General features: G+C 35.9%; 1 protein-coding gene across 9 annotated transcripts in view; it reads right to left on the bottom strand.

The window, feature by feature from the left end:
• GOLGA4 (golgin A4) overlaps positions 1-25,032 on the bottom strand; it is a 73,831-nt gene that overhangs the window by 47,540 nt on the left and 1,259 nt on the right. For 5 of the 9 annotated variants that reach the window (XM_045579412.1, XM_036431798.2, XM_036431793.2 and 2 more), the window contains exons 2-7: positions 19,438-19,527; positions 15,659-15,757; positions 11,499-11,564; positions 7,953-8,267; positions 4,707-4,754; positions 2,310-2,366 (exon numbers count right to left, since the gene is read on the bottom strand). In XM_045579412.1, coding sequence (XP_045435368.1) covers positions 2,310-2,366; positions 4,707-4,754; positions 7,953-8,267; positions 11,499-11,564; positions 15,659-15,757; positions 19,438-19,527 — 675 coding nt within the window. Of the gene's footprint in view, positions 1-2,309; positions 2,367-4,706; positions 4,755-7,952; positions 8,268-8,424; positions 8,542-11,498; positions 11,565-15,658; positions 15,758-19,437; positions 19,528-25,032 lie in introns of those variants that run through there. The other 4 variants (XM_036431801.2, XM_036431795.2, XM_036431796.2 and 1 more) reach the window with 3 other exon arrangements.

Here is a 25,032-nt window from a genome sequence, read left to right as displayed (position 1 = left end):
CTATAGCAGTCACCATAATGATCTCCTCAATGTACCTGCTTTCCATGGCTTCAGGGCTCCTGTCTGTATTCCTGTCTCTTACAGTTTCCTCTCTGCCCTTCCCTGATTCCATTGGCCTCTACCCCTCTGGGCTCAGTCCTGTGTCCTCAGTGCTTTTCCCGTACACTCAGTCCACTGGCATGCTAGAAGCTAACTTCTAGAACAATTTAGATATCCCATCAAAACACCTCTATTTTTCTGGGACTCCTACTTTTCTTACCTCAAATCTTCCTCTGACTTGATCCATCCCTCACACGTTGGCTATAAAATTTTCCTCAAACAATATTTTCAAGGACTTATAAGCAACACCCTCTTCTTACACTGTTTCAAATTTACTAATTCTCAAAACACTGAAGTACGAACTGTCCTCTATTCCCCATCACACCCACAACGCCCAAGATTTCTAAGTTCATTTACTAATTTTTGCACTAAAGACTCCGAGCTTGACCTTCCCTCACAGTAGTAGTTTCCTAATGATGGTCTTCTAGAACATGTCCAGAATGAAGTTTTCATGAATCCAATGTGAAATAAGAAACAGAGGTCAATGTAGAGAGTTTTTCTTAGATCCAAATCTTTTATTTAAACAGCTGTTATTTTATTCTAAAAATATGTCCTTCCTAACTTTTTATTTAAAAAAAAAAATCTTTATGAAATAATGAAAACAGAAGAATCTGGTTCCTTATTTTTAATGTCCACACTTGAAGAAATAAAAGCAGCCCTATGACAATTCTCCTGTCCCCCATTTCTGGAAAGAACTGGAGATCATTTTCCAGCCCATAAAACCCACAAGTCTGGAAAGAACGGTCTTCCATGACTTTGCACAGGCCAATCCTTTAGTCTGGAACGTCTGCACTACAATACCAGACTCTGTTACCCGGCATCCCTAACAACCCATAAAAATACCTCAATTTATACTATGGTTTTCAGATTTTGAATGTTGTTGGTTTTTTTAAAACATTTGAACAACTTGACTATATCCTTAAAAAAACAACAACTGACGAGTGAAGATATTTTTTCCATTGATTTTTACAGAGTGTGTAAGGGAGGGAAGGGGGGGAGGGAGGGAGGGAGGGAGGGAGGGAGGGAGAGAGAGAGAGAAACATCTATGTGAGAGAGATATTGATTGATTGCCTTTCATATATGCCCTGAAAGGGACTGGGGATTGAGCCTGCAACTGAGGTAAATGCCCTCAGTTGAAGATTAAACATATATATAATATTTTTACACATGGTGATAAAACAAAAAGACACAACAAAGTACAATAAAAGACAGGATAATAGTTACTTTTGAAGAAAGAAAGGAAACTGTGATTGGGTTAGGAAACAGTAAGGTGTTTTTAAAGTAACTAGCAACATTCTATTTCTTGATCTTGCTGGTGATTATAATAGTGTTTACCATATACTGTACACATAAGCTATATATATTTTTAGCATGATTTTCTATATCTGTTTTATTTTATTATTAAAAGATTTTAAAATGTTGATAAGTGATGTAGCAGAGATACAGAATGCTATTCTCCAACCAATATAAGCCATTATTGTCCATCTTTTTCAAGACAGGACAGAAGCAGAAATTAGTAAAGCATTATTTCAAATAATAAATATTTGCCTGATTTCTAATATGTCACTGTAAATATTATCCCCCAAAATTACAATAAACAAAATGTTTATTTTATTAAAAAGACTGTTGGTTAGGAAAAATAAAAAGAAGCCAAAAACACCTAATAAAAGGGACAGTTTAGCCTTGAAAGTTGCCACTGACTATTAATGCAGGTAAATGATATTCTATTGTTAAGACTCCTATTTCACTAACTCCACCAACAATATACAGGCTGTAACAAAAAATCTATATACACTTTAAAAGCTGATAGCCCAATTTTGAAAATGAAATATATTTTAATAAACACTGCATATCAAAAAAATAAAAAAATAAATAAACACTGCATATCTATAATATATAAATGAATACACACACACACACACACACACACACACACACACACACACAGAATGAGTGGCCAGATTATTATGCATTCAGATATCATAATAATCTGGCCACTCAGTGTAATTATTCAAAGTATTACTAATATAGCTGTGGAAAACCATGCAAATAAAAACTGTAAGAATTGGCCCCTGGTTTTGTAGCTTGGGTTGGTTAGTTATTGCTATAGCTACTGAAGTACATATGAAACTATCACAGCATGTACAATAGTTCTGATAAAAACAAGAGATTTAATTACTATTCTCAAAGTACTAATCACTACAACTTACCTCTCTTAATTCAGAAATTCTCCGAAGTGCTTTATCCTGGCTCTGACTTAATATACTCTTTAATTAAAAATAAAAAAAATAAAGTTGGGTCAAACAACTGCATGACATAGTAATACAAAGCAAGTACAAAAGAATTATTTTTATATATTTTATTGTTTTTTTACAGAGTGGAAGGGAGAGGGATAGAGTTAGAAACATCAATGAGAGAGAAACATCAATCAGCTGCCTCCTGCACACCCCCTACTGGTACATGTCCTCAACCAAGGTACAAGTCCTTGATCAGAATCTAACCTGGGACCCTTGAGTCCGTAGGCCGACGCTCTATCCACTGAGCCAAACCATTCAGGGCAAATAATTATTTTTACAATATTACAACTGCTTATCCAAAAATAACCTAAGGGTGGGGAACAGGACTGAAAATCTTAAGGATATAACCATGTTGAAAATCTGTTAAAAAGTTAAATTATGATGCGACAGAACTGTTCTGCATCTGGCTATGGTAGTGATTACACAAATCACATGCAAACCACAAAAGTCAATTCTACTATAAGTTAATTTTAAAAATAAAAAAGGTTGTTTACGTTAAATCAAATTCCAAATGCAATTCAATTTATTTCATTGTACCCTATAGTGGTACAACGATTGGTCAATTACCAATCTGTTTAAAAGGGATTTTTTATAATTTAAAAACTATATTTAAAAAAAGAAAAGCCTAGCCAGTATGGCTCAGCAGTTGAGCATTGATGCATGAACCAAGAGGTAATCAGTTGAATTCCCAGTCATGGCACATGCCTAGATTGTGGACTTGAACCCTAGTAGGGGACATGCAGGAGGCAGCTAATCAAAGATGTTTCTCTCTCATCTATGTTTCCATCCATCTACCCCTCTCTCTTCCCTTCTCTCTAAAAATCAATTTTAAAAACATTAAAAAAGAAAAGTCCAGGAGAAAACTACAAAGAGAAATACAGATTGCTGAATTAGTCATCATATATAAAACTCAAGAAGCTAAAAGAGTAATAATGAAAGATGAAGTGATTCATCCTTTCCTGCAAGTGGGAAAAGAGAGAGGACAGGAAACAGGAGCTTTTCACTAAATTGAAAATTAAACCTGAAAAGTTATGATCTATGGAAACAAAGTAACTGTATATTCTTGCACATATATAGAGAGGTGAAGAAATGAGGTAATTTGGAGCTTCACTGGTGCGTGTAGATTAATAACAATAAAAAACAGAGATACAGGTAGGCAAATGTTTTGCTTTATGGTCCAGAAGAGTATGACTGGGTTGTATTTGTGCGGCCTGTTAAGTGAATAAAACAAAAACCAAAGGCTTTTTCCATATAAAGCTAAAAGCACAGGTTATATTTGGTATAATATAAAACTTTTAAATGCAGGAAAATGCAGTGCATTATTTACAAGCACCCGCTCTGCCATCTAACTTCCAGGAAGGGATCCCAGCTCTCCTCCCTATTGCTCACAACGTGTGTAACAATAAACAATTGTTATTCCTCAATTTCCTCACAGGAGAGGTTTAAGGACTAAATACACCATAATGCCTGGCACCCAGTAAGAGCTAAATAAATGTTATGTAGTATGAGCAGATAATAGTGGTGGCAGTACTTACAGTTTTCATTTCATTGGGTCTACTGAAAGGATGTTTGTCAATTTAATAAAGAGGTTTCTAGGCATGCCAATATGGGCATGTATGGAGATGTAGGAAAAAGGCAAAAGTTACTGCGTTTTTTCTCTAACACTCTATATTTGGGACTTAGTGGTAGAAATACATACACCTAAAAATAAAAATCTATAGACAATTCATAGAAACACAAACAAGGAACTCACAGAATTGTGAATAAGATGACCTTTTGAGAATGAATTTATGTAATAATAATACAATGAATTAAATCAGAACCACTGCCCCCAGCTTGTGTGGCTCAGTGGTTGAGTGTCGATCTCTGAACTAGGAGATCACAGTTAAAATTCCCAGTCAAGGCACATGATTCCTAGTAGGGAGGCATGTAGGAGGCAGCCAATCTGTTTCTCTCTCCCCCACTCTTTTCCTCTTACTCTAAAATCAATAAAAACTTATCTAAATAAAAAATTTAAAAAGATGCAACCTGCAAACTAAGACACTAGGAAACATATATAAAAGAACAAAACATGCCTTAAAGCGAAACCTCTGAAGCACCTTAGGGATCAGAAACTGAAAGACACCATCCCTACCATGTAAGATCCCTGGATCCCTCCCTCTTTCTCTTTATCAAATCAGTAACAGTAAAGCAGATTAAATACTTTAATCATGTGATTATTACAAGTGAGGATAGACCTGTTTTACTATGAGATTCTTTCTAATTTTAGCATTATATATGAATCAATATCATATCCAACAAATCACTTACTTGTAGCTTTTTCTTCTCTCTCTGAACAGTCTGATAAGCTGTTACAAGCTAAAATAAAGGAAAAGTCATCAATAATATGTCATTCCTAAGTAAATGCAATTAATCTAAACTTCACTAAAGCGTCTTGTTATAAAAGTGAAAAATAAATAAATGATAATAATTCTTTTACATAACAATTCAACCTAGTTAGATGCATATACAGCCAAACTAAATAACATTGGAAATATAGTTCTAAAAAATAAAAGAACTCAACTCTATAAAGATAATAAATTTCCTTTTGATTTCACCTTAGCCATGTACTTCTTTAAATATGAGGACCTAATTCATAGGTGGGAATTAGAGCCAACTTGCCTAGAGGCTGAAGACAGCTCAAACAATAGTCATAGACCAGTACCATCAGCAACAGCATCTCCTGGGAGCTTGCTAGAGACTGGAATTATTGGGCCATACCCCAAACTAACTGAATGGGAATTGGGGGAGGAAGAGCAAAGAAACACAGGAATGTGTGTTTTAACAAGCTCTCCAGGTGATTTTTTGCTTGACCATTGATCTCTAAAAGTTCCTTGTGGTTATAGGACCTGTGACCATGGCTGTGTAAAAATCTGATGAAAAGAACTCATAACCAACAGTTGAAAACTGGTTCCTAAAGAAATGTTTAGCCGAAACCGGTTTGGCTCAGTGGATAGAGCGTCAGCCTGCAGGCTGAAGGGTCCCAAGTTCAATTCCGGTCAAGGGCATGTACCTTAGTTGCGGGCAGATCCCCAGTAGGGAGTGTGCAAGAGGCAGCTGATTGATGATTCTCTCTCATCGATGTTTCTAACTCTATCCCTCTCTCTTCCTCTCTGTAAAAAATCAGTAAAATATATTTAAAAAAGAAATGTTTAACCACATAATCTAACTATGATATTTAAACATTCTCGCACAACTTGGTGAAATTATGTATTAACAAATCTTTTAAACCTGTAAACCAAGCATGTCAAACTCACAGCCCACGGGCTGCATGCCTCGTTTATTTGGCCCATTTTAGCCTTTGAGTTGGACATGGTCGCTATAAACTATGTAGCACTACTCATCTGAAAGCTAAGCACATGGCCTCAGTTTAGATCTTACTTTGGAAGTGCTAGTGGCCTGTGAAGAGATAGGCTGCAGCTTTAGGAGAAAGAACTCCCCTATTCTGAGCCTGGCCATTTTCCTTGGAAGGCTGCTCTGTGCCCCTAAATGCCTCTACAGAAATATTGAGTGAAGAGGCAGATAACATCAGCAACAGAGATTATGAAGGAAAGTCTATCTAAGAGTAGGACCCTCCCTTTCTTGTTATCTTAAGACCAGATAGAGGAAGAAAGGTAAAGACAAAGTCTATGGGCTCTTTTCCCTAATGAGCTGCATAACTCTGAGGTAGCACAAATATCAGGACAATCAGAAAGACACAGAATCAGTTGGAATGGGGGTTGAGGACAAATATGTGGTACTTTAATCAATAAAGAAATTTTTAAAAAAGACATAGAATCAACTAGGACTCTGTCAACTGCTACCTATGTGACCTTAAGGAAGTTACTTAATCTCTATGATTAAGTCTCTGTGAGTCTCTAATCCCTATTCTACAAACGAGAGTTAATTGATATCTACTTCACAGAGATGATGCAAAATTAAATGGCACCATAAATATAAAATGCACAGTGTCTTACACACTTAAATATTAATTTACTGCCGAAACCGGTTTGGCTCAGTGGTAGAGCACCGGTCTGAGGACTGAAAGGTCCCAGGTTCAATTCCGGTCAAGGGCATGTACATTGGTTGCGGGCACATCCCCAATAGGAGGCAGCTGGTCGATGTTTCTCTCTCATCGACTTTTAGCTCTCTATCTCTCTCCCTTCCTCTCTGTAAAAAAGCAATAAAATATAAATATATATAAATTTACTGTTGCCCCAGCTTTGAACTTAAAAGCCATGAATAAGCTAGTGGAAATAATATATATTTAAACAAACAAAAATCAAGACCATTAATTACTTTGATAGAAATAAAAAATAAGTTTTAAAGGGAAAAGTTGCCTGACTTCATACGTGCCTCCTGAGATACATGGCTTTCCTGCCCTGTTTACATCTCTGGGTTCCAGCCAGCCTATAGCTTCTAGCCTAATAATTCCTTCCTAGTTTGCCAGTATTGTATAGTTTTTAAAAAAAATACTTTGTAGCTGGGACCGGTCTGGCTCAGTGGATAGAGCATCAGCCTGCGGACTGAAAGATCCCAGGTTTGATTCTAGTCAAGGGCATGTATAATACATTGGCTGTGGGCACATCCCCAGTAGGGGGTGTGCAGGAGGCAGCTGGTCGATGTTTCTCTCTCACTGATGTTTCTAACTCTCTATCCCTCTCTCTTCCTCTCTGTAAAAAAAACAATTAAAAAAATAAATAAATAAAAATAAAAAATACTTTGTATATTTCACCTAAGGGTTTTTGTTCTTTTGGGCTGCAGGGTAAAACTACCCAGATTGTAGCCATAATTGGAAATAGAAGTTATGGCTAACTTCACATACTAACTTTGAATTTTATTATTCATTAGTTAAAATTAACTACAGAGCTGATTTGCACACTGCTAAGACAATAAACTGTTAGGCATTGTAAAAAAATATGATAAGCCATAGGCAAATTGCTGTAGAAAGGTTTTCCTTAGGAAACATTGTTTCAACTGCACAAGATGGGGAGAACTAATACAATTCAACCTGAAGGGAAGATGCTGAAAAGAGATGGGCAGCACTACTTCCTCGCTTAGACCAGAGAGTGTCATCCTCAGGGGGATAGAAGTTAAAAGATTCATTTGAGGCAAAATTTAAATGTAGGTACAATGAGAGTGAAACAAATGTGTCAGAAAAATCAAACTACTAAAACATAATTGGGGTCTGTAATAATGAAAATGTTGCAGCCACAGCACTTAGATGAACAAGGGAGAGGATGTGAGGAGGAAAGATGATGAACTCTGCCCTGGGCGACCAAGCAGAAAGGCAGAGTGTGAGAACTAGAAGGCTACAGACAATAAGCTCCAAAACTTTACTAAGAGTCTTGCCACAAAAGACCTGAAACACTGAAAGTCTTCAACTAGATATTGCCGGAGATTACCCAGCATTAGTTAGTAGCCAGCATTTCTAAGGCATTGAGTTTTGCCAACCATAGGTATAAAAGCCACACAGTAGCATGAATTAGAGAACAAGGGGAAGAAATGTTCCTTTAGGCAGAAAAAGCATGCTCCTACCTCAGAATATTTCCCTTTGTAGCTATTCAACCTTCGTTCCATTCTTCGCAACCACTGAATCAGCTGCTCTTTGTTGAGGCTGTCGAAGTTCCCTAGCGAATCCTCAGCCTCGCTCTCCATATCAGAGGGTGGATCAAAGGTGGCAGCAGAGAGGTCCAGGTCAAGTCGATTCAGGGATTCTCTGGAAGACGTTCGTACCAAAGACTCTTTTGAAGAAGATCGGAATAGAGATTCCTTTAGTGGACTTCGAAACAAAGACTCCATGGAAGGTACCCGGAGTTGGAGTTTCTGTGCAAAAGTCTGTGTGTCACCTGACTGTAACCAAAAACCACAGAATATGTGGGTTAAAAATACACATTTAGACTTCTATTATTCCCTATCAACAGTAATAACCTATTAAAAGCTCTAACATATTCAATCAATATCCCTGACATTTAACATAATACATTGTTTTCTGAAAAATAAGAGACACCTGGTTATTTCTGAAAAAGTGCTGGACCTGGAATCAGAGGACTGGGGTGTAGGTCCCAGGTCTGTCACCGAGCAGTGGAATGACCTTCACTAAGTCACTTCCTTTCAGTCTGCACATCTGTAAAAAAGAAGGAAGCCTTCTGTTCTCTTGTCTCAAATCGCTTACCTACAAATCTGCCCCTGTTACACTGTCACCAATAAGATGGTTGCAAGAAGGGAGGGGGTGGGAATATGGATGAAAAAGGTGAAGGAGAATATAGTCAATAATACTGTACACAACAGTTTCAATGAACTGAACTTTTCTCAAGACTGAGACTGGTTGAACGAGATATATAACAATTTACCAACCCAACTCCAGGGAAGTTTCAGAAGAGGGAACTATGGGGATTCAGAATAATTCACCCCAAGATATGCCTCTGTGCCTCTGTGGTATGCCGACTGTTTTGAGCTAAAGGCGACTTAAGCAGCAGGCCCAAGAGAAAATTCTACCTCTCCCTTAACTACCTAGAACTTGAATTAGGAGTCTTGCTCATAAGAGATTATCAGATAACCTCTTTTGACCTATCCATGGGGCAGGACAAACTTCTGTTTACCAAGCATTTTCTCTTCTTCTCATCCTGCAATGACCCTGTGAAGCTCCCCCATGGTCCCTCCCTCATTCCTAGTTCAGGATGTCTTATATGCCCATGTTTCCTTTCTATCTCTGAACCTGCATGAGAGGTCTCGGGCTCTCTCATGTATGTGGGTTCTCATACACATGTATGTATTACATTTGGTCATTTTCTCTTACTAAAAATAAATTTTAAAAATAATAATATTGTGATAAGTTTGCATTGTGACAGACGATTATTAGACTTACTGTGGTGATCACATTATAAGGTATATAAATGTTGAATCACCATATTATACACCTGAAATATATACCAACTACAAATAAATAAATAAATAAATTGCACCCCACCTCTTAAAAACAAAAAACAAAAAGTAAATATTGAGAGAAAGCGGCATAAATACATAGATAGGTTTATGATAAAATAAGTACGGTGAAGTATGAATGATAAAATCTAGGAGGAGGAACAAAACAAAAAAATAAAAATAAATCTAGGTGGAGGGTATATAGCTATTCACTTTAAAGTTCTTCCAACTCATATATGTTTGAAAATTTTTGTAATTAACTATTGAAAAATAAAAAGGCAGTATTCGAAAACAGCAACAAATAATGTAAAATGCAACTTTAATACTGTAATTTATTTTATATTTAAAAATTCATACATGGTTATCAAAGATCTGAGTTTTATAAGTCTGTTTGAAGTAAAAGGTCAGCTCTACACATTCTCTTTTGGAGATAAATGAAGAATCAATTTCATTAGCTATTATAAACTGCATTAAACAATTTAAAATTTAATGACATTTAAAAGAAATTTTTCTAAAATACATACTTTTCTGCCTTCTTAAATAAAGACAATGAGTAAACCTTTAAAACGATGTCCATGCCACAATTATTATATTGTGTGCCAAAATTATCAATTTACACAAGATGTCCTACCCAGTATCAAGAGGGACATAGATAGCTATGCCTTATGAATTCCTGGGCTTGTTTTTACCATCTCTTCTAGCTTGGTATAAACTCTGATTTCCTGCTGCTGTCAAGATGTCCTACCCCCTTCATCCACATACACTGTTCCTAATTTGCTAACAACCAATAACCAATTTGTCAGAAATCTGTTTAAAGGTAAAGAGACTCTAAGTGAAACTATCTCCTTGTTATGAGAATTAAATGAGAGAGTATGAGTGTGTGAGTGTGTGTGTGTGTGTGTGTGTGTGTTTATGTTAATAATGCCTGACACAGAGTAAATACTCAGTAAATGCTATTTTATTTTTTAGGAAAATATCTGTTGTTGTTTTTTAAGAAAGTTCAAAGCCTTTAGTGAGCCTTACTTTCTGAATATCACCCATGTTCATTATTTAACTTAATTAAAACTTAAGTCTCTCCCAAATGGTTATCTTTCATTTTTTTGCATTTGTAACTGTATTTAGTCTTTTTAGACTATTCTATAAGAGAAGGAAAAAAGTATTCCAAAAACTATTCTTTAATAATATTCCTTAAAGATCTTTGGATCTGTCCAGTACCATATTATACATCTGATATAGGTAGATTGGTGCCTCTCAATTTTTACCCTTATCTCATGGCACCTAAAGAAAATTATGTATTTGTAGAAGACTTGGGATTTAGTGAGGGTGTTGCTCAAACAAAGTCAGAGTCCTCAAGCCCAGGGACTCGGATTATGGCCAGAACCTTATCAGCCTCCCTAAAAAATCTCACCTCACAGGTGACCTTTTCATGGAGTTTGGGAAACTGTAATTTATACATTTGCTAAACAATAGTTTAGAATGTTTAGTCTACATAATTTAGTTCATAAATCACTGAGGTCATAAATTATATACATTAATGCTTCAGATTCTCAAAATTAGAAATGTTCTTTCCCTACAAAACAGACTCCTGAGAATAGCCAGGTCAATGATAATAATCATCAATAAAGCCAAAGTAAACAAATGTTCATTTCAGACACTGCCATCATTTTTATGTTTTTCATGAAATTTTTCTTTTTTTGGAAGGAGTCAAAAGAATGTCACTCAGCCTCAATCTCCAAATAACTTTTGAGTATCAAAGATAACCTAAATTCTCTGCATTAGCACATTTAAGAGCAAAGTTTAAAATAAGTTTCATTTATTTCATACTAATCCCCTTTCAAATTATGTAACGTGACCTATCTTTCAATATGACTTCCTCTATTTTCTTTACAACTATAAAGTCAGATTCCTTTTTTCAAAATGTTTACTATTTACCACCATTAATTTTTTAAATGAGTAATAACAGAATCTTATATGACTGGTGTATATATATAAATCACTTACATTTTTTTCCAAGAAACCATCAACAAACCTGGATTTACCACACATGTTGTATCAAATGTTTGGACATCACTGTTCCAATGTTAAGTCGAATGCTACTAAAATAGATTGACCAACACTCTGAAAGGACTTGCCATTTTTTAAATAAAATGAATAACATACCTGGGGAGTCACCAGTTCACTTCCATTAATACTGTCCGGAGATTTTGTGGCTTGGAGAGTTACATTCTAAAAAGGACAAAGAAACATTGTAAAGAAAAGGAAAAAAAGACTAAAGTTTTAAAACTGTTAGGAACAAAGGCCAAGTACCAAGCCCTATTAGGTACATTTATCAAATAAAATTAGTAATTGTTCATTTATTAGAATGTCTTCATGCAAGGCAAAACTAGTATGGTAAGTATTTTAGAAAATTCATTTTGCTGCAATATATATAACTAAATAGCAAAGATTAGTATGTAGCAAAACTTATTTCAAGCAAATCGCATACCTTTCCCATTATAATGTCCCCAGTTTCCCCCCCCTCAACAAAATTAACATAAGGGTTTCAATTAGCTAAACTCATTCAAACAGAAATCTATCCAGAAAAAGAAATTTCAATAGTTCCCTACAATAAAAGAATATTCAAATTAAAGTTATTTAGGCTAAGCTCTGAAAATTATCTTGGTAACAAGAAATACAAATGCCTTAATCATTTGAAGCCAACAGTATAAATGACATTGTTGTGACAATTTTCAGAAAAACTTATAATTTAAAATAATCTTATTCCACATGTGAATGTTTTAATTTTATCCTGTTCATATGACAAATGCTCCAAATTAAGCAACATTCTGCTGATTACATCATACTGGCATAGGTTCTATGATAATGGATGAGATTCTTTGATATTTAAAATTCTACATTGCATTCATAATACACTAAGTAGCTAATTGAAATTACAGCTTTAGAAGTAGCTTGTGATAAAATAACTTAATTCTTTTAACAAAAGCATTTGACCAAATCCTAGCCACTACCAGTATGTTTCAGTAACTTGGTCTTTAAATAGCACATTTTCCCTATAATTCTACAGCTGACCAAGAAAAGGTCAAATATCTGATCTTATTTATTCTAAAATACAAGTGAAGGCACTCAGCTTTGCAAAAGGGTTCTCAAATTTTTGAGCTCTCATTAGGTATTTGATACTAAGGAATTGTTAATTTTTAGGTATGATAAATATATAGTGGGTCTATATTTTGTCTTTATCTTTTAGAAATATATTCCAAAACATTTAGATGCAATAATAGTTCTGAAATTTGCTTCAAATAATCCAGTAGGGATGAGGTGGGGATAAGCTGCATGTATGGAGAGACTGGTAATGCTATCGTTGGGAAGTGGGAAGGGATCCTAATAAGATGGGCATGAGTTAATTGTTGACACTGGTAATAGACACTATAGGAGGAAAAGAATTCCTATACCACTATTGCTACTATTTCCACTTTTATAATATGTTTAAATTTTTCCCTAATAAAAATGTAAATACCTATTCCCTCTAATGTAAAAAGTTATCAAATTTTACTAGTCCAAGACATTTTCTTAAAGTTAGACAGGAGAGAAAGGTTGAAAGAACTTAGTAATTAACTTTTATCTTCCTGTTCTCTGCCATTTCAAAGAATTAAAAGTTGTATACATGGTATGTATTTGTATAACATCACAAGTAATGTTTTCTAGCCCTAAAAAATACTACAAACTATGAAATAAAAAAACACACACACATTTTATAGGGATCAATAAATCTCTCAGTCAATCAGTACAGTGAAAAGCAATAGTTAAATTATGCAGAAAGGAAATGAAAGAACTCCATAAGATATATAGGTTAGAAGAAACAGTGGCAAGAGAGTCCATATTCTATTTTAAGTAAATTTCTTGACACATGATTGTAGTCCTTACAGAAAAAGCTATTCTACAACTGCTTGAAATATCACCCTATCAAACACAGCATAACATTTAAAAACCTTTCCTCCCTGTGTAATATTTCAGTTTATATGTTATATCATATATCTAAATATAAAAAAGACAACTAAGGGAAGTATTGGCGTATGTTTCCCTGAAATTTAAATTAGGAATCTTTAGAAACAAAATTAGAGATTTTGTCACTACCTGTAATGCCTTCTCTATTTCTGTCCAACAAATGCCCTTTTTTAATAAAGTTTTATATGATTTGCCTGAAAGACTAACACATTCCCTACATCTGTATTTTCTTGTATTAAGCCTTAATTCCTGTGTATTGTAAGTATACTAGCAGGTTGATATTTTTATCTATCGATACATATTAACTTATAAAATCTTGGAGAGCAGATAACCTTGCATTTTCGTCTTGGTCCCAGGACCTAACTAACATCTTGAGGATTGGTAGAACAGGTTCAGTAACTGCTTTTTAAATCCTATACAATACTTCCTTCAATGAAAGAAGACTTCTGAAGGCTTTCTCCCACACAAAAGCCTAAAGAACTAGCTCAATACAAGTCAATACTCAACAGTCATCAATATTTTCTTCTGGAGGCAATTCCTAAATACAGGAAAACCCTTCTGAAGAGCATTTAATTTAAAAGCACACACAAGTTCCCTGCCAGATTTGTGTTCAATTATATTTTGTTCAATATTTATTGGTTGCTGAGCACTAAGGATACAATAAATTTTAGAATTACAGGTAAAGATACGTATTTAAAAAAAAAAACTAAATTAAGGAAAAGTCAGCAGCTGGTGAACTCCTAATATAATGAATTAGGCCCTCACTAAATTCAATAACCTAGGTTATGCTATAGTTTCCCTTTGTTATGTGGGGGGAAATAAGTTTTTATCTGAACAAAACTCAATTTAAATAATATTATAAAGACTTTTAGTCTAGTTAAATTACTTCTAATGCCTTTCCTTAAAATTTTTTTAGCATTTCTTTCATGATAGGCTAGGACTCCATACAAATTACTTTTATGTATTTACTAGAGGCCCAGTGCACGAATTTGTGCACAGGTGGGGTCCCTTGGCCTGGCCAGCAATTGGGGCCAATTGGGGATGCGGGTAGTTGGCCAGCGGGGAGAAGAGCTGTGGAAGGTTAGCTGTGGGAGCTCACTGACACCCAGGGGGACAGCTCCTGTGTTGAGCATCTGCCCGCTGGTGGTTGGTGTGCATCATAGCAACCAGTCAATGGGTCATTGATCATTCAGTTGTTCAGTCGCTTAGGCTTTTATATAGATGGAAATGAGCCTAGGAGAAGCTCTTCTTTAAAAAAAAAAAAAAAAAAAAAAAAAAAAAAGTCTCTATTGCTAAATATTACATGAAGTGTAAAGCAATATCATTTTTTTTAAATAAGTTGGTAATTTATCTTTAACTGGAATTCCTGCGTCCCTCTCAAACCAGTTTTGAAAATAGTGAGGTGTTACTTGTAGCCAGAACCAAGGAGACCTTTTTCCCTAAGTTCCAAGCGAAGGCATCACCAGAACTCTGAGCTGCTTTCTTTTCTATCGTAAAACCAAGGTGAGAATGTACTTTAGGATTGCTAGTGGCTATATACAAACCAAGTCTTTCCTGGCTGCAGGGATTAGTACAGAAATGTTCCAATTTCATCACCAGCTTAATAAATTCAACCAATCCTCATTGTTTAAAAAACAAAAAAATCAATCCTAGTTCAATGTCCAATTTAACACCAAAAGCTACCTTCCTGAGCAAACACCTCTAAATTTGAATTTGCTAAATTAAGAAATTAGATACTTGAAGAAAAAAGTCCACTTTCCCAAAATTATATACAAGACTCAAAATTATATGAATTCAGTCAGTTGAAATAATGAGATCATTATTTCTTTTTAGATATTTAATACACAAAACCTGTCCTCTCCCAAAATAAGATGCAATTATTTGTTACCGTAAAATCAACTTACCTATTAAGTGTTATTTAACTATGGATTTACACAAATGCATTTTTCCCCTAAAAATGTGAGTCACATTTCAAAATATTCTTGGCCTTCACCACAGTTTTCTAACAATGCATACCTTTTTAATCAATGAACAAACATTCCCTAGAAAGAAAACTTAAAAGAGTTTAGATCAAGTGAAAGTAATCTTCACTACATTAATGAAAAATGTTATTTTGTTGCTGTTAAAGAGTTACCAGAATTCACACCAGCCATCAGAATTCAGCAATTTACTCTTATTTTTTAAAGCAGGGTTAGCAACAGGGCACTGAAGATGCTTTGAGAGATGGTAAGTGACAAGCAACATGAGATTTGCTTCTAGAATTACTGGATTACTTATCTTCCCACAAAGGGAATGCAGAAAGCGGTGGAAGGACTCACCACACTGTCAGTCTGTGTTTTAGGCTGTTTGGAGGAATCCAAAGCAAAGATAGTATACTCAGAGAGAAAAGCAGGCTCTGCTATCATCCCGGCTAGTAGCTGTCTCATTCAGTGTAACAAGCAGATGAATAAAAATAAAACAAATGATGAAAAACAAATCATAAGGGCATGTTGCAAAGTTTTCTCACCACACAGCATGCACAACACTATAATGGCCTAGCCCTGCAGCACCACTACTACCACAGTGGTTGGGAAAGGTCAGGAATGGAGAGGAATTGAACTATTTAGGATCTCAAAGCCCAACTTTAAACAACTTGCTTATTGGCATATAAATAATATATACAACAGGCACCACAGCACAAAACATGTCATTTGGTATAATCAACCAAAGGACTTGTATGCATGCATATAAACATAACCAATGGATACAAGACACGGGGGGGAGGGGGGGAGTGAAAGCATATGTGAAGGAGGAGGGGTAGAGGGGAGGCTGGGGGGAGGTCAAGGGGGGGAAAAGTAGACATATGTACTACTATTTGTAATCCTTCAAACAAAAAAAAATTTTTAAGAGACTATATCAATTAGAACAATACATGATAAAGAACACAAAGCTTTAGCATAAAACAAATACTGCACCATTCATTTTTATACATTCAAAAACAGAGCATGGAAATTTATAAGACATATAAAACTTTGATTTTTTTTTTTTTTGAGAGAAAGAGAAAAACACTGATTTCTTGTTTTACTCATCCATGCATTAATTGGTTAATACTGGTTGATTCTTATATGTGCCCTGACCCAATATCAAAACTACAATCTTGGTATATTGAGACAATGCTCAAACCAGCTGAGCTACCCAGCCAGGACCAAGACATATAACACTTTAAATAATCATTTATCTGTACTTATATTCAAAAAGTTTTCTCCAAGTCTTGGCCAAGTAGGTCAGTTGGTTAGAGCACCATCCCGATACACCAAATGTTGTGGGTTCAATTCTCTGTCTGAGGCACATATAAGAATCAACCAATTAATGCATAAATAAGTGAAAACAAATTAACATCTTTCTCCCTCTCCCATCCCACCTTCTCTCTCCCTGTCTCTCCAAAATCAATTACAAGTATTCTCTATTACACACAGAAGAAATTTTAAAACTGAAATGTATAAGTTTTAAGGATAAATTCTATAATATTAGTTCTTTTGATTCTCTTCTGTGTCTCAGTTTTCTTTCAAAAACAGTACAATACACACCAAAATACTAATAATCATAAATTAAATGTATAATAGATTATAATTAAAATGAACTTCTTGATGGTGGAGGTTATACAAATATACACAATAAAACTGCATAAACACACACACACACACACACACACACACACACACACTCACACGCAATCTATATATAGAAAAGCCTAAGCAACCATTCAACCGGTAACTATGACAAGCACTGACCACCAGGGGGCCAATGCTCACCGCACATGCATGGAAACATGGAACAGACTGATGAATCTCAGAGGGAAGGGGGGGAGGGTGGGAAGAGATTAACCAAAGATCTTATATGCATACTAGGGGCCCAGTGCACATATTCGTGCACCTGTGGGGTCCCTTAGCCTGGCCTGCGGGGTCAGGCTGAAAGCAGCAATCTGACATTCCCTGAGGGGTCTCGGATTGCAAGAGGATGCATGCCAGGCTGAGGGACCCCACTGATGCATGAACCCTTGCACCAGGTCTCCAGTGATACGTATAAAACTGGTGAAATCTGAATAAGCTCTATGGATATCACATAATTTACCAATGTCAATTTCCTTGTTTTCACAGTGTACCATAGTTTTGCAAGGTGTTACCTTTGGGAGATATTGGGTGAAAGGTACACAGGGCATACCTAAAAAAAGTTTTGTAACCTCCTGTGGATCTATGATTATTTCAAATTACAGTTTAAAAAATCCTTTGAAACATTAATTTAGCAGCTAATGTGAGTTATATTATTTATTATGTTATATATAATAAAGAACTTATATCAGAAAATAAATATCTACAGTGGGATGGGAGGGGGTCAATGGGAGAAAACAGGAAGACATCTGTAATACTTTCAACAATAAAGATAAATTCTTTAAAAAATAAAATATACAAAAGGAAAAATATAAATATCTGCAAAAGCTTAAGAGCTTACACTTTTCATCCCAGGACTATAGAGTTATGGGTACTAATCAGAGCCTTTACCAACTCTTCATCTGGTCCCATAACAGAGACCATTTAATAGATAAGGCAAACGTTTTTTAAGTCATTATTTGTGTGTGTTTATGTTAACTTGTTTTCCTTGGGTAGGATTCAAGAACTAACTTTATACTAAATCCTAAAATTAAGTACTAAAATATACTATTATGCATGTTTGGCTCTTGAGAATCATCGATCCAAGTTTCTACTCTTGCTGAAAGTCTACTACCCTGGGGACTCAGCAAGCTTTGAATGAATGTTATTTTAAGTTAAAGGCTACACAAATTCAATTTTTTAAGCTTCCAAAATTAATTTTTGAAATGAAGTCACTCTTGCCCAGACAAGAAAATAACTTAAAATTGCAAATTTAAGAGTATATTTGAAACTTTAAGAGAAAAACACAAAAGCTAATTAATACCCACTAGAGAAAAATATGTTGACCAAACATTCAAAAGGTGCTGCCAAACAACAATTTACATTCTCGCCCCATAGCAAAGCAAATTACATTAAAATTAGTTCCCACTGACAGCTACCTCCCTCCAGTTGTCCTGGTCAATTGCTTCTTATGTTCATGAAAAGTCCCACTAGCATCAACTCTCAAATATTCCTCCCAATAAAATTCAACCTCAACTCGATCTCTTTCAAATTGTTCAAATTCTGATCTAATTGTGTTAAAATTTTAATTTGGCTCTTCCTCACTGAGTTGAACTTAGTGACTGAAGTTGTACGTGCCTAAACATTGATGAAGCTACCTAAAAACTCATATTACATGTGTGTTGAAAGTTTTTAATCTATCCTCCATGTCTCTTGCTCTTAGGAAAAAAAAAAATTTCTTAATCTCTCTCTCTGTGTGTTTTGAGTGGGACTACTTGGTATTCTTTTAGAATTCCCTAATTTTCTCTTGAACTGGGACTAGTGTGTATTATTTTTACTTATATTTTTATACTTTCCTTTCATTAGTAGCATTTCTACTTAGTTCTTTTTCACAACTACCTAGTCCAGTCGTATCTCCCCCGCACAATTTTCTGTTCTTAAGAAAAGTATTAATTCATCTATCTTATTAAAGATACTTGTTTGAAAGTCTTTTCCAAATTGCTCTATTTTTTTAAAATATATTTTTATTGAATTCAGACAGGAAGGAAGAGGGAGAGAGAGAAACATCAATGATACGAAGATTCATTGATTGGTTGCCTCCTGCACACCCCTGAATGGGGATCAAGCCAGAAGCTCAGACATGTGCCCTTGACTAGAATCAAACTTGGAACCCTTCAGTCCACAGGCCAATGCTCTATCTACTGAGCTAAACCAGCTAGGGCTAAATTGCTCCATCATTTTAATTTTACCTGGAGTAAATTTATATCCCAATTCTTGTTTTTATTGGCTGCCTTTTTAGCGTTTGTTTTGTCTCTAAAAATCAATAAAAATATTTTTAAATAAAAATACACCTCAGAACTAAAAATTGACCTGTCAAAATAATTTTCCATTTTGTTATCAACAGTAGCATTACATTTTAAATTAATAAGTTTCTTGTGAGAGGTTTATTAAAGAAGAAACTTAAGACTTACCTCTCTATTGGGTGTACCTTCATCAAATTGCTCTGTAAATGAAGATGTCCTGCTTCTGGTTCCTGTTGGTGTTGAAGAATTGGAGGAAGCCTAGATTTAAAAATTATTGCACAAATTAGACATTGACTAGTACACTATGTGCTGAGTAATCATTCTCTCAATCCATGATCAAAGAACCCAGGAAAAGGAAAAGAGCAAATACATGAAAACAGGAAAGGATAACGAACACATAATCAACTAGAAAACCCAGGCCACCTACTGGGTCCATGGTCTGACTCTGCTAGCAACCAGAATTATGATCTTAGCTAAATTAACTTTTAGAGGACTATGGGACCTCATCTGTAAAATAAGTTTGTGATGGTAAAATAAGATGTAGTATTAGAGGAAACTAAAACTAGTTGAGGAATATATGAAAACTCTGTATTATCTTTGCAACTTTCCTGTAAGTTAAAATTATTCCAAAACAAAAAGTTCACTTAGCCCTGGCCCATGTGGCTCAGCTGGTTGGGAGTTATCCAGTGCACCAGGAGGTTGTCAGTTAAACCTCCAGTCAGGGCACATGCCCTACTGTGGGCTCCATCCCCAGTGCCAGTGCCGGGACGGGGGCATACAGGAGGCAGCCCATATTTCACTCTCTCCCTCTCCCTTCCTCTTTCTATAAAAATCAATAAAACTATTCTTTTTTAAAAAAGTTCATTAAAAAAAATGCAATTGTCAATTCCATCTTTAAAGTGCCTTCCAGACCTAATGCGCAATATTATGAAATGCACAAGTAAGCATCTCTCTAGTAAAGAGCCCTGCTTTCAGCCTACCTTACACACTACAGCTGGACAGTGAGAAGCCAGGCCATTTTTTTTCACTAACTAAAGTTATTTTTTTACCATTTTTGCTGAAATGATCACATGCCCTCATATAGACCAATCGACCTCTTCTACTCCGACACCCCACCCCAGGCCTTCACCACCCTATTGTCAGTGTCCCTAAGTGCTTATATATACATATAAGTTCTTTGGTTGATCTCTTCCCACCTACCCACCCTCCCCTGCCTTCCTTCTGAGGTTCCACAGTCTGCTCCCTGCTTCTATCTCTGCTCAGAATGTCCACAAGATGGTACTATTACAACTCCAAATTAATCTATAATAAAAGCATAATATGCTAATTAGACCATACGTCCTTCCAGACGACCTTCCAGAAGAAGCCACCATGGCAGGGTGAGGCAGAGGCAGCTGCTGCCATGGTGGGGTCTGAGCCCCTTGCACAAACTTCATGCATCGAGCCTCTAGTACAAAATAATATTGAATGTAAAGTGATTGCAAAATAAAATTTTTAAATAATTAAATTTTTTTAAAAGACAGGTGTCCAATAAATGGTGTTGGGATAAATGACCATCTATATGTCAGGAGAGAGACACCAATCAGACCCTCACTATATTTTTGAGGGCTATGTGTCATCCTCTATAAAATATTAAGCTATATTAGAACTTTAAATGATCTTTAAAAATTAAAATATAAAAGAATATATGAGAGTATATTTCTATAATCTCTGAGTAGGACAAAGATTTTTATGTCAAAATCAGAAATCAAAAGGAACAGTTTAATTGGGAGGAGTGGGAAACTATCAAAAAATATGGCAAAAATTTAATATCTATTTTTTTTCCTAAACAGTTCTTTAACTCCCTTAGTTAAAACTCAGAAAACCACTGACCCAGTCTTCTTTGCACAGAGGGCAGGTGACCAAAGAACACACCCACATGAGTCAACAGTGAGTGATGTGAGGAAATAAACATGGAAAACTAAAGTGCACCAGCTGAAGTATGGAGAGGCTTCATGTAGTTGTACACGGGAGCTGTGCAGGGGAGACTCAATGCTGCTGCCCAGCTGAGGCAGCTGCAACATTCTCTTAGTGCAGCCCCCACGTATGGCTGGGCATAGCAATCAGCCCAGACTTCCAGGCCATCCTGGAAATCTATAAGCTACCAAATATTCTTTAATACATTCCTTTCCTGTTTAACTAGCTTACAACTAAAAATTCCAACACACACACACACCTTCTAAAGGTGAACAACAACAAAATCAACAAGTGACAGATGAAATTAACTATATGCAGAAGTTACCTTAAGGAATAAGATATCCTTTCCCAGGATAAAAACTGAAACAGTAACATCTTAACATTTTAAACAAGAAAATGTTTGAATGTGAAATGAAGCGAAAGCCTAACCAACGTCTTAAAATGTCTAGAAAATGTATTACTAAAAGTCAATATTGTGCCTAGAAAATGGGAATGGAAAGCAGTCACTGGACAGTGTTTATCCAGGACTGAGGCTAAAATGCAAATGTTCAGAGCACTTCAGAAATAATTTTCACTGAAAATGAGAGAAATTCAATAAATCCTTCCTACTTCCAGAGCCGTAAATTTCAAATCATGCCGGCTTCAAAAGCTGTAGACACGATGAGAGGGAGGAGCTCCATTTCTAGCTACTTTTAGATGGTCATATGTAATATCTCCTTTAATAAAAGGACCATTGAGGGGGGAGACAAAGATAGGAAAGTAACTAGAAAAGTACTAGAAGACTAGAAGAATAACTCTTGACCTCTCTGCTATGATTCCATCTCCAAGTAATCTTTGCCTTGATAATTCAGCTTTCCAAATGCCCGGATGCCAGAAAGGGCTACTCCAGACAGCGACCTTCCAATCACTTGAAAAGTATACCACCACTCTGAGTTTTAAAAATTGGCACTATGCCCAGTCAGGTGTAGCTCAGCAGTTGAGCATCGACCCAGGAACCAAGAGGTCACTGGTTCGATTCCCGGTCAGGGCATATGCCCAAATTGTGGGCTCGATCCCCAGTGGGGGGCATGCAGGAGGCAGCTAATCAATGATTCTCTCTTATCATTGATGTTTCTATCTCTCTCTCCTTCTTTCCTCTCTGAAATCAATAAAAATGTATTTTTTTAAAATTGGCACTATGACTTTTTACCATGGCCACATGTGAGCCAAATCAGTAACTGAGAGCCTCTTCAGCTCTGGATAAACTGGCAAAATCAAATGCTGGGATTGATAAATTTGAAGACAAAGCTCTAAAATATCCTATCCTCAGAAAAGTAGTGCTAGCTGGCAAAATTTGGCCTGATAACTTGTAAGTATTCCTGTGGAGTTGCAAGAGTACAAGTCACATGAAGGGATGAATGTGACTACAAAGTATAAAACATGCATGAAAAACTAACTGTACTTGAGCATTTATCCCAAGGTCCTGGATCCTTAATGGGTTATCCTCACTTCAAAATATAAAAGGATTTAGATTCGTTCAAAATAAATTTGGTCTAATTAGTTTTCATAGCCATGAGAAATTTGACAACAAATTTCTAGGCTATCTGTCAAGAATTCTGATGGTTATATACAAGCTCACAATATTTTTATTGCCAAATGACTGATTATTATAACAAAGGCCCCAACTTCAGTATAAGAAAAACCATTTTAGTCTGCAGTACGTAGAATTCTAAGATGATCCCAAATGACCCTTGACTTGTGAGTCTGATGAGATATCAGACCCCTGATTATCTGACCCTACAGAGCAAAAGGGATTTTGTAGGTATATTTAAGGTTATTAATCAGTTAACTTTGAATTAATTAAAAGAAGATTATCTTGATGGTCCTACCCAATCACATGCCCTTCAAACATGAGTCCAGAGTGCAAAGGCAAAGCCAGAAAACATAGATGCACTCCTGCTGTCCTGAAGAAAGCAAATGCCTATTGGGGCCAAGTGGCAAGGAATCTGGGCAGCTCTTAGGAACTGAAAGTAGTCCCTTTCAACAGTCAGCAAGAAATAAGAACCTCAGTCCTACAACCACAAAGGATTAAATTCTACCACAATCATCTGAGTATGGAAGAGGACCCGAAACTCCAGAATAGAACACAGTCTGGACGACACCCTGACCTTAGCTTTGTGAGGTCCTGAGCAGAGAACCCGGTCAGACTATGCCAGGCTTCTGACATACAGAATGTGAAATAACTGGGTTATTAGACACTAAGGTTGTGGTAATTTATTGGGCAACATTAGAAAAGTCAACTTTAGAACTAATAAAGCTTAAATGCCTTGTCGGTATATACCATGACTTTTCATTATCCATCATGACTCTGCTCAGATGTCACCATGACTGACCTTTTCCAGAACTGCCTTCTTACTAGGATATGCTGCCACAACAGCCTGTGAACACTACCACCATACTAGGAGTACATGTCTCTCAACCCCATGGTAGAGAAACTACATCTACCCTTCAAGGCAAATATAGCACCCAGCATAGTACCTTAGCAGGCTCTATTAAATAAATAAGTGCTCTATAATCTCTTATCTCTTTTGATCCTCACAACCAATCTGAAAGGTAAGCAGGGCAGATAGTATCTCATCCCCAATTCCTGATGAGAAAATAAGAAGTCAGAATGCTTATATGGCATTCTGCAGAGTGCATACTGCAAGATCTGGGTTAGCACACAGGTCCTCTGATACCCTTATCCACTTCCCCAGTATTCTTTAGATCACTGTTTCTCAATTTTTTCTCCACTGGGACTCATAATTAAAATTTTTAACAAATTAAAAAGAAACCATTCCACACAGGCACCTCTAAAACAAAAGTTTCATAGAACCTTAATATTTATGATATAAGATGCCATATTTTCTGACCTAATTTAGTTCTTCATTAAAATAGAAAAAAGCTAATCCCAACCCACTTGAACTGCTTTTACCTTTTAAAAAAAAAATGATAGACCAAAAAATGTCTCCAGAAAGACTAATTAAGATACGGCCCCTTCAGCATGGCTCAGTGGTTGTGCATCCACCTATGAACCTGAAGGTCACAGTTCCATTAGTTCAGGGCACATGCCTGGGTTGCAAGCAGTCCTGGGGGAAGGGGGAGGGAGAGGAGGGGACGTGTAGGAGGCAGCCAATCAATGATTCTCTCCCATCATTGATGTTTCTATCTCTCTCTCCCTCTCTCCTCCTCTCTGAAATCAATAAAGTTTTTTTTTAAGTAAAAGAATAAAAATGAAAAAAGTAGTTTTCTAAAATCAAGGGGAAAAGAGGATATTCAAAGATCTGTTTAACAATGAATAAAGAACAGGTTTGGAATTAAACACAGATTAGGGAGAAATATATTCAACCTCACCTGAGGGAAAATTTTTAACCTAGACCAATAACAAATAAATCCTCTTGAGTGGAAATTGTTTCTTAAGTAACTGTATTTTGTAAAGTTAGAAAAGTACATGGTATGAAAAGTAAAATAAAATATTTACTTTTTAAATTTTACTATTTACATTTTACATGAGAATGAACAAGCCGTCACTGTCCTGCATGCCTGTCCCAATGTATTCCAAGCACTGTTTTACTCTACGCAAGCTTTAAATTTAAGAGAACTTCAATTTCATAGTCCAGAACAAACTCAATGCAGTATGTAGTTATACGTAGTTGTTTAATAGCTTTAGTTACGTAAGAAAAACGTTTTAAGTGCATTATAAATGCCAAACTAGTCAAAACTCAGTCTCCCGTGTCCAAATTAAATTGAAGAGAAAAATTTGCTCAGTCTGGTGAGATTCAGAAAGGC

The sequence above is a fragment of the Pipistrellus kuhlii genome, unplaced genomic scaffold (genome assembly GCF_014108245.1).
Source record: "Pipistrellus kuhlii isolate mPipKuh1 unplaced genomic scaffold, mPipKuh1.p scaffold_m20_p_11, whole genome shotgun sequence".
NCBI classification, from domain to species: Eukaryota; Metazoa; Chordata; class Mammalia; order Chiroptera; family Vespertilionidae; genus Pipistrellus; species Pipistrellus kuhlii.
The sequence above is the reverse complement of the archived record's forward strand: the minus strand, read 5'-3'. Positions and strand labels throughout refer to the sequence as shown.